A 15,480-nucleotide genomic window follows, 5' to 3' on the forward strand; every position below is an offset into this window, starting at 1 on the left:
TGGTTATACATTTAACTTCTTCCTAAAAGACAATGCCCAAAAAGTTAATATTTTGTCAACTCTGGTAACAGTTCAGCTTTCAAGACCCTGGTGGAATTTCAGTCAGGTAAAGGATTTACCTTTCCTTCCTTCCTTCCTTCCTTCCTTCCTTCCTTCCTTCCTTCCTGCTACCTCCAGTACTGGAAAGAGCCATGGTTTTTTGGATGTGGGAAGAATTTCCTTTGTGTCTAGTCAGGGATGATAATTGCTAATGTTTCAGTTCTGGTAAAGCTGGCCTGAGTTGTTGTGTGTGTCTTGCAGTACTGAGCCCACTGATGTTCCTCAGTGTGGCCAGGCTGCAGATATGGCTGTTCCCAAGATCTGCCTGGCATGCTTCCTGGGCATGGGATCTCTTGTCCCTCCTGCCCAGAGACAAGAGCTTGTGGTTCAGCCGCCGTTGGCCATGGAACTGGCACTAGTCCCGCTAAATGCTGCCGTGGCTGCCGCTGCTGGTGAGGCTGTGAGGGCAACCTGGCTTGCACGTCATGTCTCCAAGTACAGTAGGCAGTTTAAACAGAGAAAGGAGCAGCAATGAAAGGTGTTTTGGATAGCATTGAAAAATACAGGCACATAACACCGTTAGCAGTGTTGTGTCACCTCTTTGCTTTCCTGCTTGGGTGTGCTTAATCACCTCAGCTCCTGCTTATAAGTAAGTGTGTCCAACTGGTTGTAGTACAGAGGGTGCCCAGGAAAGATTAATGATCTCTTTATTTGGCTCTTGTTCTCTCCCTCAAGAGGAATGTACAGTGCATGACCAGGGACGTGTCAGCCCATGGTAGGATCTTCTTGGCTGCCTCATAGGTGCCTCCTTATAGATGTGATGCCCCAACCCCACAGGGAGCAAAGCCCCTGGTCATGAGGTAGGGATGTGAAAACTCCTAGGTCCTGTTCTTGCTTCTCCTGCTGCCCTGCTGTGTGTGCAGGCCCTTCCGTGTGTGCAGGCCCTTCCGTGCTCTCTGTCAGTCCAGTTCCTCTGTCTGGGGTAAGGGTGTCAGAGAGCTGTGCAACTTTTTAAATTTTTTTTAAAATTTTTTTAAGCATGTGCCTCAAACTATATCAAGATCTGTGGGCAAAAAGGAGGACTGGATTAAATAAAACCCTGACTCTGCTTTTCCTTGCAGACAGACAACACTAGTCGTCTACATCATGTCTCTGGTGGGAATGATAGCCTACACCTTCACTCTGAGCCTAGGCCATCTCTGGGTGGTCTTTGTGACTGCAGGCATGCTGGGGTAAGTTCATGTGCAGGCTGCTTTCCTCTACATGTGAGCTGCTAGGGGATGAGCAGGGAGGCAGAGGTCATGGCACAGGAGGGACTGGGGAGAACCACAGCCTGTGTGTGGCTCCTGCGTGGTTTAAGGACAAAATCATCTCCTCTTCCCATCTCTCTCTCGTATGTGTTTCATTAGAGTCAGGGGCATTAGCATGGCCCTGCTCCGCTGCAGCTGCCTTAAATGTTCCAGGTAATCAAGTGAAAGCATTTGGGAAGCGAGTGGTACCACAGCCCCATAGATAGGCAGGAATGAAAAGCATGTGGGCCTGGGTGGCTGTTTGACCGTGCTGGGGATGACCCCTTAGAGTTACTTGTGGGAGATGCTGCTTTTAATGCCTTGTTCTTGTAGCAACTGGCAGCTCCCTGCTGGCCTGGCTCTGTGCCTTGAGGCTGTGGGCAAAGGTATTTCTGGGTAGGAGGAAGACCTGTGCCATGGTGAGGGAGTCAGACAGCTGCCTGGGCTGTGACAATGCTAGGGGAAACATCCCATGCAGTCAGTGAAGCATCCCAAAAGGGATATGGGCTACACTGCCTCTTCAGTCTTCTTTCTGGCAGTTGCTGAGTCTTCCTTTCTGTGTGTTTCTTCACAGGTTTTTCATGACAGGATACCTTCCCCTGGGCTTTGAGTTTGCTGCAGAGCTGACATACCCAGAATCAGAAGGAACATCATCAGGGCTCCTTAATGTCTCAGCACAGGTAGGTGTGCTGTTTTCCCTTTGCTTGCCTCTTTAGAGAGAGATTAATTTGTAGTTCCCAGCCTTGACTCCTATTTCTTGTCCATGATTATTGTAATGTACTGCAAATCTAAGCACCCCAGGACCTGGCTTTTTGAATGATGTTCCTCATGACATTTCTCTAGTGGCACCCATTCTGTTTCTGCTTAGGAAAATCCATCAGGTTGACATCTTTTGTCAACTCTGGTAACATCCTTGCCTTTTCCAACATTGCTCCTAACAGCCTAGGAACCTGGCTCTTCTCCAGTGAGAGACAGGATTCCACCCTTAAGGGTCACCTGTCTTCCCATCAGCTGCAAGGAGGTGCCTCTGGATATGTTTATAACCAAACTTTAGCCTTGCTAAGCCAACAGCTTGGCTGGCCTGTATGCTCTGACACTTCGGTAAAGCTGGGAAGCTGTTTGGGCTGCTTTATAATAACAGTACAGCTTGACATTGCCTTCATTTGTTTGTAGATTTTTGGTATTGCCTTCACCATTGGCCAAGGCCAAATCATGGATCGCTTTGGGACAAAGGCAGGAAACCTCTTTCTTTGTTCCTTCCTGTTCCTGGGGACCGTTATGACAGGTAATTAAATTTTTCAGTGTTCCTCTGCTGTGACTCTTCCCCTTGGGCATGGCATATGAATTGAAGGGCTTTTGTGTGTAGCGGTGCCTGCAGGAAAGGGCAGGACCCACACAGCAGTCCCATAGCAATGCTGCTGTGCTTCTTTAAGCATCTGGTCTGTGTGACAAAGAAGATGCAAGGCTTCTTGCCCTGGCTGCTGGCTGGGGTCTCAAAGATGCACCTTCTACATGCTGCAATAAGGAGTCTCTACCCTGCCTGTTTCAGAAGTGCTCTCTGCCTCATCCAGGAGAGTGGTTTCCCTTGCTCACCGTAACATGTTCCTACCTCCTCTGGGGCCTCTGCTGCCCCTTTGAGTCCTGGGGAAATTGATTTGGGCTCTGCATGGTGACTTAACTGCCTTCACATCTTTCTTCCTCCCTCTGTCCCAGCATTCATTAAGGCTGATCTCCGAAGACAGCAGGCCAATTTGGATAATGAACAGACAGTGAGTAAATGCCCCTTCAATCCCTGCTGTGCCCCTGCTATTTGCTCAGGACAACACCCAACCTCTCTTTTTTCTAGGAATGGGGCTGGCCCTTTCTGAGTTACGATTGCAGCTGCGATTCTCTTCTTTTATCCCAGCACTTCTTGCCCAGCCTGTGGGGAAGCTCCTTGTTGGCATTTTCAGACAGGTGGCTGTAATCCCAGCTCTGCCAGCCGCTGGGGCCTCTGTTTTTTTACTGTTAATGTCACACAGAATCTGTAGGCTCTGGTCCTCTGGGAGTCTGCAGGGCTTCACACATCTTCGTATCGGCTAGGGACAGATGTAGGACAGTGCTGTGCTCGCTTCTCTCCCCTGACAATGCACCTAGCCCTCCAGTGCTTTGTCTTTGTTTAGAGCTAGGTAATTATTACTCCAGTCCCCTAGGGAGGCAGGTTATTCCTTTTATTGCCTGTCCTCAGCTGCCAAGTGGGGTTCAGTATATGGGACTGGAGGAAGCTAAGTGGCAAAGCCCAAATGAGGGCTTGAGCAGCCTGGCTTCCCACACTTTGCACAGGGCTGCAGACAAGGCTGCTAGTTCATATGTGAGCACCAGAGCTTGGGGTATGATGTCCCTGTGGCATGCTGTGCAATAAATGCAGCTGTTTGCATGTGGGAGAGGGCCTCTGGTGAACTAATTGCAGTGGATACTCTTAGAAGTTCTCCCTGCAGGGAAAGGGAGGGGACTGGTGGTTGGTTGAGGCTCTTTTCCTTATTGCTCTGGGCTCCTCTTCTAGGACGTTAGCAGAGACGTCCACTCAACATTCATGAAGCCATCAGCGACCATGACTAGCAAAGTGCATAAACTCAGTTCTCTGCTGGCTCGAGTCAGCTCTTTTCAGAAGACAGTGCTGACTTCCTCCAGATAATCTAACCAGTCCGATCTGGAGAGAGACCAGAAGGTCCAAGAAGCAGCTCTGCTCCGACTGGCTGCTCAGGAAGGTGGATTTTCAATTACAAAATATATGCTTTGTTATTTTTATTTTATTTTTATTTTTTATTTATTTTTACTGAACTATCTGAGCACAAATGCAGAGGGTAGGATAAGTAAAGGGAATTGATGCTGCCTTGAGTAGTTCTTGCACATATAATTCTAGACTAGATGGGGGGGAAAAAGCCTGTACAATTTATCTAGTTTGGATAAAGGAGACATCCCCGCCCCCCCCCCCCCGCCCCCATCATCGCTTAAAAAGAATCCCTACTTTTTTTCTGCTCTGAGGCTTACAACTTTGGCTGATTTTAGCAGTGATGAGCAATCATGGTCTACGGGACCAAGCTAGAAGGCAACTGGTCTCCCAGAATCCTGGGGTGGATGGGGCTAACTGGAACACGCTTAGCTAAGCTGAGCTGGGGTAAAGACCAGTCTGTTTTGATATACACCAAACTGCTTGTATCCCTCAATTAACAGTGCTGAAGTCAAAGGCAGAAGATGACTTGTAAGGCCAAACCATTCTCCGCAAGCCCTGAGGCAGCAGTGTTGTAATGAGAGGTGCTGGTGGCACTGTGAGTTAATTCATAACATGTATGTGGAAGGCTCAGGAAATATCAAGGTCCTTTGGCAGCGAACATGATGCCTAGTAGTAGTAACGTCCTTTCCCTTTCTCAGACACTTCTCTCAGCAGATGAATTATACACTTTTGCTTAAGCCATTTTTAGTATAAATCTTTTTAGTGTAAATACAATTGTAAGCTTTCTGCTGGAGGGGGGAGGGTATTGAGACCAAAGCAAAGGTGGTACAGGTGTCATTTCTATAATCCTAAAAGCCTCCAGAACTGACTGCAGTAAGAACCAGAGGGATGTGTGTGAGGTAACAGGTCTCAGTCAGTCAAAAACTTCACTGGCAGCTCCTTCCCCCTGAGGAGTCATGCTCTGAGGAAGTCATGATGGACACCCCACCATGAGGAGTCACGCTCTGAGGAAGTCATGATGGACACCCCACCACAACCCCAAATGTGGCTTCCACATGGCTGAGCTCACCTGGGTACTTCTCAAGCTTAACAACCAACCCCAGGTGCTCGATCAACTGAAGGTGGGCTGAACCTGGTGTTCTGCGCTAACATGGATGCCTCAGTCAGGGGAGCAGCGAGCTGGGTGTGCTTTTGTGCAGCCAGCTGGTGGCATTGTGTGCTGCCTTTGTGGAGCGCTCTGACTGAGTCAGGTACTGGAGCTTTTCTACATGGCACAGCCAACTTACACATGCTTGGGTTTACTGGTTTTTTCCTTTGCCTGTTCTTCTTTTTTATTTTTCCCCCCTTTCATTCCCCTCCCTACTTGCCTCTATCTTTTCTGGGGTGGTGACTTATGGCTGTTGTTACAGAGACTCCAAGGCAGCAATCAGATCACGGATTACGGGACTGTAGCTTGTAACCCTAACCCCATCAATTCCCATTCCTGCTCACTAGCTCACACACAAAGGTAGGAGAATTGCACTAATCTGCTTCTCTGAACACTCACAGGTGGCACAGGCACCAAGCCAATGGCACTTCTGGGGTGACAGCAATGGCTGTAGAGTACCAAGAATCTTTCTGGCCTTCTCGGGTACCCACCTGAGAGGAAAGACAAGACAGCTTTCAAGAACAGAGTGGAGATCCCACCAGATTCATGTCAGATAGGGGCATAGCAATTCAACTAGGTGCAGCAAGGCAAAGCCTGGTGCTGGAGCAGGTGGAGAACTGAATTGTCAGTAGGTTATTGGGGAGAGGAGGTGCAGGCATTTGGAGACTCTTCTCTGACATTACTTTTACAGTCCAGATTCTTGGCTGGAAGTGATACCAGGAGCCCTGTAGAAGAGTTGGCTTTGATCACAGCCAGGGCACATGGCCAACTTCAAGAAGGAAATTTAAAAACATCTAGCCATAACAGAGTCATTGGGTTGGTGCCTTTTGGTATAAGAATGCCTGAAAATTGTAAAGCTCTGTGCTTGCTGATCTGTGAATCTCAATGGCACTTGGCATTTTCTCAGCTGTTGCTCGGGGTGTAACGCTTTATTACTCACTGTCCTCTGCTTCGCGCTGACTGGCTGATCTGGCAAGTTAACCACACTACCCTTTGCTTTTCAAGGTGTTCATCAAGTGTGTGTATCACTTAGTGCCACAGCCAACAGGACTAATAGGCAAAAGCAGAGTGAGTCTGTTGGGAAAAACAGCCTTAATCCTGCTAAGACTAGAGTGTGTGCTACAGGGAGTGTGAAGCTGCCATGCTTTGATGCAAACATGAGGAAGAGTCCCACAGGCAGGGAAAGATTTGACTCCAGGCTGAGTGCTTCTGAAGCTGTTTCCATGCTGCAGTCTGTGCAGTTTTAGCAGGGTACATGTGTGGTGTTGATTTGGGACCAAGTAGTTGAGAAGCTGTAGCTGCATGAGCTGGGCAAGCCTGCTTGGGGTATACTGGTACTTTTTTGATGGCCGAAGTTTGTGTCATCACCTTTGTTAGCAGACCTAGCTTGGTACAATTGCCAGTGTTACCACTGACATCCCAGTTGCAAAATAGACACTGTGAGGCTCAGGCATGTTGCTGTATATGCCCTGCATCAAAACTGCTTCCATAAAGAAAAAAAGATGGGTCATTGTCATAGGCAACTCCCTTCCGACAGGAACAGAAAGAAGGCCCAATTTGCAGACCGGACCTACTTCTTCAGGAAGTGTGCTGCCTCCCTGGGACCTGGGTTAAAGATGAGAAGAGAAAACTTCCTACCCTGGTATGGCCCTCAGATTATTACTCATTATTGATTTTTCAGGTAGGCAGTGATGAAGCTACAACTAGAAGTCCGAGGGCAATCAAGAGAGACTTCAGGGCCTTGGGATGACTGGTTAAGGGATCAGGAGCACCAGTAGTGTTCTCCTCTATCCTTCCAGTTGCAGGGAATGATGAGGGAAGAAACAGGAAGAGCCAGCAGGTCCATACCTGGCTCTGAGCCTGGCGTCACCAGCAGAATTTTGGGCTTTTTGATCATGGGTCGGTCTACACGACACCAGGCCTGCTGGCGACAGATGGGGTACACCTGTCTCAAAGGGGGAAAAGGATCTTTGCATAGGAGTTAGCAGGGCTCATTGAAAGAGCTTTGAACTAGATTTGAAGGGGGAAAGGGATAAAGCCAGCCTTGCTAGTGATAAGTCTGAAAGCAGCACGCCGATGTTTGAGGGACGGTGTGCTAGCGAGGTCCTTTGGCCTGCTGTCTCAGTGGAGGTAGGGGATGGAAATCCATGTGGCAGCAAAGACAGAAGGGTTATGGACGTGTTAGAAACCACGGAAGCACCTGAGAATGGTCATGTAGGAATTAGGGCTTCTCCCCCCAAAAAGGTGACAGGATCAATAGCCCAACTGAAGTGCATCTACACCAATGCATGCAGCGTGGGCAACAAACAGGAGGAGCTGGAAGCCATTGTGCAGCAGGAAAACTATGATATAGTTGCCATCACGGAAACATGGTGGGATGACTTGCACGACTGGAGTGCTGCAATGGATGGCTATAAACTCTTCAGAAGGGACAGGCAAGGAAGGAGAGGCGGTGGGGTAGCCCTGTATGTCAGGGAGTGTTTTGATTGTCTAGAGCTTCGTGATGGTGATGATAGGGTTGAGTGTTCATGGGTAAGAATCAGGGGAAAGGCCAACAAGCAGATATCATGGTGCGAGTCTGTTATAGACCACCCCACCAGGATGAAGAGACAGACGAAATATTCTGTAAGCAGCTGGGGGAAGTCTCACAATCACTAGCCCTTGTTCTCGTGGGGGACTTCAACTTAGCAGATGTCTGCAGGAAACACAATACAGTGCAGAGGAAACAGCCTAGGAGGTTCCTGGAGTGTGTGGCAGATGAATTCCTGACACAGCTGGTGAGGGAGCCAACTAGGGAAGGTGCCCCGCTGGACCTGTTGTTGGTGAACAGAGAAGGACTTGTGGGTGATGTGATGGTTGGAGGCTGTCTTGGGCATAGCGATCACAAAATGATAGAGTTTTTGATTCTTGGAGAAGGGAGGAGGGGGGTCAGCAGAACTGCTACCTTGGACTTCTGGAGGGCAGCCTTTGGCCTGTTTAGGAGACTGGTTGGCAGAGTCCCTTGGGAAGCAGTCCTGAAGGGCAAAGGAGTCCAGGAAGGCTGGACATTCTTCAAGAAGGAAATCTTAAAGGTGCAGGAGCAGGCCCTTGCCATGTGCCAAAAGACGAGCCGGAGGGGAATAGGACCGGCCTGGCTGAACACAGAGCTTTGGCTGGAACTCAGGGGAAAAAAGGAGAGTTTGTGACCTTTGGAAGAAGGGGCAGGCAACTCAGGAGGACTACAAAGATGTTGTGAGGTTATGCAGGGAGAAAATTAGAAGGGCCAAAACCCAGCTAGAACTTAATGTGGCTACTGCTGTAACAGACAATAAAAAATGTTTCTATCAATACATTAGCAACAAAAGGAGGGCTAAGGATAATCTCCATCCTTTAATGGATGCAGAGGGAAACATAGTGACAAGGGTGAGGAAAAGGCTGAGGTACTTAATGCCTTCTTTGCCTCAGTCTTTAATAGTAAGCGCAGTTGTTGTCTGGGTACCCAGCTCCCTGAGCTAGAAGACAGGGATGGGGAGCAGAATGGAGCCCCCATAATCCAAGGGGAAATGGTTAGTGACCTGCTACACCACTTAGACACTCACAAGTCTATGGGGCCGGATGAGATCCACCCAAGGGTACTGAGGGAGCTGGCAGAAGTGCTCACCAAGCTGCTTTCGATCCTTTATCAGCAGTCCTGGCTAACCAGGGAGGTCCCAGTTGACTGGAGGTTAGCAAATGTGACACCCATCTACAAGAAGGACCGTAAGGAGGATCCAGGGAACTACAGGCCTGTCAGTCTGACCTCGGTGCTGGGGAAGGTTATGGAGCAGATCATCCTGAGTGCTATCACACGGCATGTAGAGGATAACCAAGGGATCAAGCCCAGCCAGCATGGGTTTAGGAAAGGCAGGTCCTGCTTGACCAACCTGATCTCCTTCTACGACAAGGTGACCCGCCTAGTGGATGAGGGGAAGGCTGTGGATGTTGTCTATCTAGACTTCAGTAAGGCCTTTGACACAGTCTCCCACAGCATTCTCCTGGAGAAACTGGCTGCTCATGGCTTGGACAGGCATAATCTTCGCTGGGTAAAAAACTGGCTGGATGGCTGGGCCCAAAGAGTGGTGGTGAATGGAGTTAAATCCAGTTGGCGGCCGATCACATGTGGTGTTCCCCAGGGCTCAGTATTGGGGCCAGTTCTGTTTAGTATCTTTATCAATGATTTGGACGAGGGGGTTGAGTGCACCCTCAGTAAGTTTGCAGACAACACCAAGTTGGGCAGGAGTGTTGATCTGCTTGAGGGTAGGAAGGCTCTGCAGAGGGACCTGGACAGGCTGGATTGATGGGCTGAGGCCAATTGTATGAGGTTCAACAAGGCCAAGTGCAAGGTCCTGCACTTGGGTCACAGCAACCCCATGCAACGCTACAGGCTTGGGGAAGAGTGGCTGGAAAGCTGCCTGGCGGAAAAGGACCTGGGAGTGTTGGTCTACAGCTGGCTGAATGTGAGCCAGCAGTGTGCCCAGGTGGCCAAGAAGGCCAACAGCATCCTGGCTTGTATCAGAAATAGCGTGGCCAGCAGGACTAGGGAAGTGATCGTGCCCCTGTACTCGGCACTGGTGAGGCCGCACCTCGAATACTGTGTTCAGTTTTGGGCCCCCCACTACAAGAGAGACATTGAGGTGCTGGAGCGTGTCCAGAGAAGGGCAACGAAGCTGGTGAAGGGTCTAGAGCACAAGTCTTATGAGGAGTGGCTGAGGGAACTGGGGTTGTTTAGCCTGGAGAAAAGGAGGCTGAGGGGAGACCTTATTGCTCTCTACAACTACCTGAAAGGAGGTTGTAGAGAGGTGGGGGTCGGTCTCTTCTCCCAAGTAATAAGTGATAGGACGAGAAGAAATGGCCTCAAGTTGCACCAGGGGAGGTTTAGATTGGATATTAGGAAAAATTTCTTCACCAAAAGGGCTGTCAAACATTGGAACAGGCTGCCCAGGGAAGTGGGTGAGTCACCATCCCTGGAGGTATTTAAAAGACGTTTGGATGAGGTGCTTAGGGACATGGTTTAGTGGTGGCCTTGGCAGTGCTAGGTTAACGGTTGGACTTGATGATCTTAAAGGTCTTTTCCAACCTAAATGATTCTATGATGCTGTGGCTGTTGCAGGGAGAAGACTGACAGTCAGACTCAGATGTGAGCTTCCAGAGGATGCAGAGCTGTGGAGTTGTGCAGGTCTCACACTTCCCACTGAGACACTGTATCATTGGCTGTGTAGCCCTTTTGATGACGGTGGGTCTTCCCCTGTCTTGACCCAATGGAGGTGCAGTCCCACGGTGGAGGTAGGCAGCTGGCTTATTGTTTTCCCTGGGGGCCCATCATCCAGAGTATTGGCCTAACAAGGTGTGATTCTTCCTGGTGAAGAAATAGAAATGATCTGATGGAAAACTGTCATAAACCTTTAGCTGGTTGTTCAACTGTTGAGTGGCTTTGGTGCAGAGTAGGACTGTGGAACAGCCTGATTTCCCAGTGTATTAAGGAACACACAAGGAAAAACCCACATGCTGATTCTCACAGGGAAAGATCTTCCATTTTCACCTAGTCGTGCCTTCTGGTGGTGAAATGGAAAACCTAGAATCTGGCTGAGCTGTTTACTTTGCAGGGAGAAGAGCAATGTATAAAGCCATAGCTTCAGTGACAAGAGCCAGCGTTGATCAGCCTTGGCTCTCTACCCAGGAATCACAGCCTCTCAGCAACCACTTGTCAGAGCTTTTGGTCACTGTGTCCACACTACAGGATGTTTTCCCTTCTTCCTGCAGGACCTGCCTTGTGGTCACAAGCAGTTTGTCTTCTGGCGGTGCCCTTATCTGCTTACCATTATAATTAAACAGATGTTGCAATTAGTAGAACTTGTAGTGGGAACTAAATTAGCCTAATGGCATTGTGGACACCTTGTCCTGTACTAATACAGCTGTAGTGTGGTTCCAACAATCCTCCCACTTCTGTCTGCCTCAGTTCCCAGAGCACCAGCAGGGATAGCTTTCTGTATCTCAGGACACTTGGATCAAATGCCCGTTTTACATGATAATGAGTCTCTTTGTGGGCTGCCTTTGTTGTAAGTGCATCTGAAGCCTTTCCAACATTGTGCCTTGAGGTTTCATAGTAGTGTCAGTTGATTCAGCATACACGTTATACTCACGTATATGCTGTGTACAGCCTGTGCTCATTTGCTCCTGGTTTCCAGCATCCATACAAACCTTCCTGCATTGTTTCTTTGCATTATGAAATAAGCATCTTTGCTGATTTCCCACGGTTTGTTTTGACTTAGGAGTGAATTGTTCAAGAAAAGTCTTAGGCAACATTTCTTCGGAAATACTTTTAAGCTTGTGTGGGTTTCTAAGAAAGCAGTTATCATATAGAGTGCAGGATTCCAAAATGGCAGGACTGTCCTTTCGTTCAAACTGGGCTTTGCTAGGCCTCTTTGAAACGTTCAAATTTGATTAATGTGTGTTCAGGGCACTTGAGACTACTTTGTGCTGGTCTTATAGTGGTAGATAAATTGAATTTTTGTGTGTGTGTGTGTGTGTGTGTGTGTGTGTGTGTGAAGAACGTATTCTTGATAGCAGAGAGTAGGGAGTAAAGTGGTTTCAGACTTTGTCCTGGTTTTTGAATTGTAATAAAATTAAAAACTTTTGTCTGGAGTGTTATGTTACTAGTAGGGCTGAGCACTGATGAGTGGATGATTTTGGATGACCAGTGACCTGCTCTAGGTGTACAGCCACAGCAAGGGATTTGTTTAAAACAGGACTGAAGTTCTGCTGTGTCCTCAAACCATGTACTGGATAAGTCAGGACTCAATCAGGGCTAAGTACCTTTTTTTGCTGGTTGTATGTTTGCCTAGATGCAAAGATGCATCTGATGGATCTCCATGGAATACCCAAAAGTATGTAGCTTTTTCCTCCCAAGGCCAGTGTGATTTAGAGACTGGCTTAAGGCATTAAGGCAAGCATCTACCCTCAGTAGCTTTCTGGAGTCCCTTGCAAGCTGTAGCATGCTTACTCTCTAGTGAAATACTGCCAATAAAAAAAACCTGCTGGAATTTTGCATAGTAGGCACAAACGGTGTGTACCCATCCCCTGCTTCCCAAACTTCCCTGCTCCCTTTCTGTGCTTACTGTGTGTCAAGCAGCCTTCTCCTATCCCAAAGCCATGGGCAGGCCATCTGCATGCCCTTTTCCAGTACCATGACTCCCAGCTGTGAGAGCAGCCTTCCTTTCCCAAGGCGGTGGAGCCCTGCAGGCTGGCTGATCTCCTGAACTTCTGTTCCTGTAGCTCCATAGCAGCTCAGTGGTGTTCAGATCCCAGAGGTGCTTGGGGAGCCTGTTCAGAGTTGCCAGAGTGCTTCCATGATGCATTCTGTTGCGCTTTCCCAAGCCTAAATGCAGCTTTCCCCTTACTCCTGCCTCTGGCACTACTTCATGCACCCCCCTACCCTTCCTGCTGGGAGGAGTTCCCTCTTTGCACTTCTTGGCTTTTGCTTCCAGGCTTCCAGGGCAGCAGTCTCCGTTGTCCTTGCTTTTCCTCTGGGAAATGACACTACAGGTCCCTCCGTCTTAAGGGAAGAAATTGTAGGAGGGTTCAAGTAATCAGGCTAATTCTTCTATAGGATTTATGCAGAACAGAACTGTGTATGTTTGCCTCTTATTTCTTATGGCTCTAAGATACGAGTAATGAACTTCGAAAAAGGCCTTAACTGTACCACTCTGTGGAATTATTCAAGCCATAAGTCCAAGCTAGGGACAGGGAAGAAGCAGGACAGAGGGTGCCAGCCCTGAATGGGGCGGGGGGGGGGGGATGAAAAGACTTGAAGATGAGCAGAACCAGCAATCTGGGAGTTGAAGAGGCCCTCAGACATGCCAGAGTAAGGACATAGAGGAGGTAGTTGCTGTGCTGAGCCTCCTGAGGGTGCACAGGATGCAGGTTCTCCCTGGTGCCCGCTGCGCTGCCCCATGGCATGAAGGAGGAGTTCCCAGTTCCTTCCCTTGCCCAGGGAACTGGCCCTGCAGCTTCACCACTTCAAGGCTGATCTTGTGTCACAGTGAAAGGTCTTCAGTGAGCTGGCTGTGGCACTGATACCTGGGCCTGTATGGCTTCTGTGAATTAACTGTGGTCTGAGGACTACAGCAAGTAGCTTGAGGAAGGTGGACCCTTGCTCTGCCCTGCTGCCCTGGTGCCCCTTGTCTGGGCAGTAGAAGGGTCTGGAGAAGGAGGAGGGAATCAGATGCACTCTCTGAGGATGGCGATTCTTCTTTGGGGATTTCTGCACACTAGCAAGGAGCTGCAAATTAGCCAGCCTCTGGCCAGCTGGTCTCTCTGAAGCCTGGGTCTGGCCACCCAGGATCCTAACCATATTGTTTTTCTCTGTCTGACTTGCAGAAAGTGATGCCAGAAGCCTGCACTGATCCCATAGTCCTTGAGGAATCAAAGCTGTGAAATGGAGGGGTGGCAGAGCTGGGACATGCAGCCCCCCTCATTCCAGTCTTTGCTACCTACACTGTCCTCCTGTTACATGCACACCATGGTGGGGGGGGGCAGCCTCAGGACAGGAGCCTACTGAACTGCTCGTGGAGAGTGTGAAAGAGCAAAACAAGAAGGGAGTTGCTCTCTTCAGTTATACCTCTGCATCTTGCTGTTTTGGAGACTGCTGCTTGGGAGGAAAAGTTGGGAAAATGCACTGCTTCCCCCATCCCACCATGTATGCTTGGAAAAGAAAAAGCATACATGCTGAGAAAAGCCATAGTTCCAGGCTAGCCCTGAGCACATGAGGGTGGCACCCTGCACGTGGCTGTGTCTCCTCTCACAGGCAAGCTGTGAAATGAAATGCAGAAGCTGGACCACGCTTACTTTGTGAGCAGCCCTGGAAGAGCTTTCAGCTGGCTCTCAGGAAGAGGGATTGCTCTGCCTCAGTGCCTGTGATGCTCTGTGTTGCACAGGTGATGGTAGAGGCCTCAGCACATCACCAGCAAGTGCAAAGCAGTGCATCTGCCACTGCCAGCTCTGGTTTTATTATGTGGCTGTCCTAGATGAAGAACTCTGTGGATTAACCTCTGCTCAGAATTCACTGAGGTTGCCCTGTTCCTATATATTAGGAGTAATTGAGAGATACCAATATGCCTCCTTCTACCTGGAGGCAAGGACTAGTTCTGCAGCTTATGTTGAAGCTACAGCCTAAGCCCAGCTCATTGCTACACTAGCAACAGGAGTGACTCAAACCACAAGCTCCCTGGGCTGAGGACTGTCTCTTCCTCCTTAATGATAAAGTGCCTTTTGCATGTTTCAACACTACATAAAAACTCTTGTGAAGTGTTATATTGAGATAACCAGCCAAGGCTGTGTTGCTTTTCACAGCCACAGAGAGGGGTTTGAGTATGATGGGAATCCAGATTTGCTCCAGTGTGGAAGCTTCCCACTTTATAATAGAGAACAGGAGAAGAAGCCCTCTTACCAGCATTTGTGTCTCATAGACACTGCCCTTCCGTATGCTGCTGTTTATCTTCTAAACACAAATGTAAGATCCTTTTATTCCTTCTCCTTCCTTTCCAGCATCCCTCCACTGGTGGAGACATCAAGTGTCCTTATATTCCTTAATCATGCAGTTATGCATATATCATTTGTGGGGGGGACAAAAACCACAACCAGGTGGAATGGATAAAAATAGTCCTCTGACATACCATTTTTGACAAAACATTTTTCTGGGTGAAATTATACAGTTTTTTGACACATTACAAAATTCAAGTCTTATCTTTGATAGTTTGGGATTGAGGATGGGGGTCTAAAATGGCTTTTCAATAGGAGTTTTTATATAAAATAAAAACACTTGAAGTGTACAATGAATCCTGACAAATTCATATTAAATGGTTGAAACAGTCTACATCTGGCTCTTTTAATATCCTGAAATGTTTTGCAGAATGGAAAAATCATCTTTCTGCCCAGTGATCCTGCTGGTTCCTTCCTACCTTCTGTGCGCTGCCATCTGCTTTGGGCATTATTTCATCTAGGTCTAAGCAACCTGTTCCTGTTTTCTCTCTTCTGTAGCTATAGCTCACTGCAGAGGTAGCTCAGTCGTCGCTCACAGACACATGCAGTTTGCTGTCACCAGCATGCTGCGGAAGCGAGAGCTGCAACAAGTGCGTGTGCGTGCGTGTGTGTGATGTGATGTGAGCAATCAGACCTGGAACTTTGTGGGAAGGAGTCAGGGAAAGGTGGGTTTGCTGTAAAGAGAGATGATTTATCCTGCAACATACAGTAGAAACTGCTCTTTGCTCTGAGGTTGT

At 48.6% G+C, this 15,480-nt stretch overlaps 1 protein-coding gene across 4 annotated transcripts in view; it reads left to right on the forward strand.

Moving 5' to 3' along the window:
• Window positions 1-15,067, forward strand: part of FLVCR2 (FLVCR choline and putative heme transporter 2) — a 42,316-nt gene extending 27,249 nt beyond the window's left edge. For 2 of the 4 annotated variants that reach the window (XM_075503272.1, XM_075503275.1), the window contains exons 6-11: window positions 1,161-1,271; window positions 1,903-2,008; window positions 2,502-2,613; window positions 3,042-3,097; window positions 5,451-5,548; window positions 6,726-7,256. In XM_075503272.1, the coding sequence (XP_075359387.1) occupies window positions 1,161-1,271; window positions 1,903-2,008; window positions 2,502-2,613; window positions 3,042-3,097; window positions 5,451-5,548; window positions 6,726-6,861 (619 nt within the window). In that variant the 3' untranslated portion in view covers window positions 6,862-7,256. Of the gene's footprint in view, window positions 1-1,160; window positions 1,272-1,902; window positions 2,009-2,501; window positions 2,614-3,041; window positions 3,098-5,450; window positions 5,549-6,725; window positions 7,257-13,582 lie in introns of those variants that run through there. The other 2 variants (XM_075503273.1, XM_075503274.1) reach the window with 2 other exon arrangements.
• The last annotated feature ends 413 nt before the right edge of the window (window positions 15,068-15,480 follow it).

This window comes from Mycteria americana, chromosome 5 (assembly GCF_035582795.1).
Source record: "Mycteria americana isolate JAX WOST 10 ecotype Jacksonville Zoo and Gardens chromosome 5, USCA_MyAme_1.0, whole genome shotgun sequence".
In the NCBI taxonomy this organism is placed as follows: Eukaryota; Metazoa; Chordata; class Aves; order Ciconiiformes; family Ciconiidae; genus Mycteria; species Mycteria americana.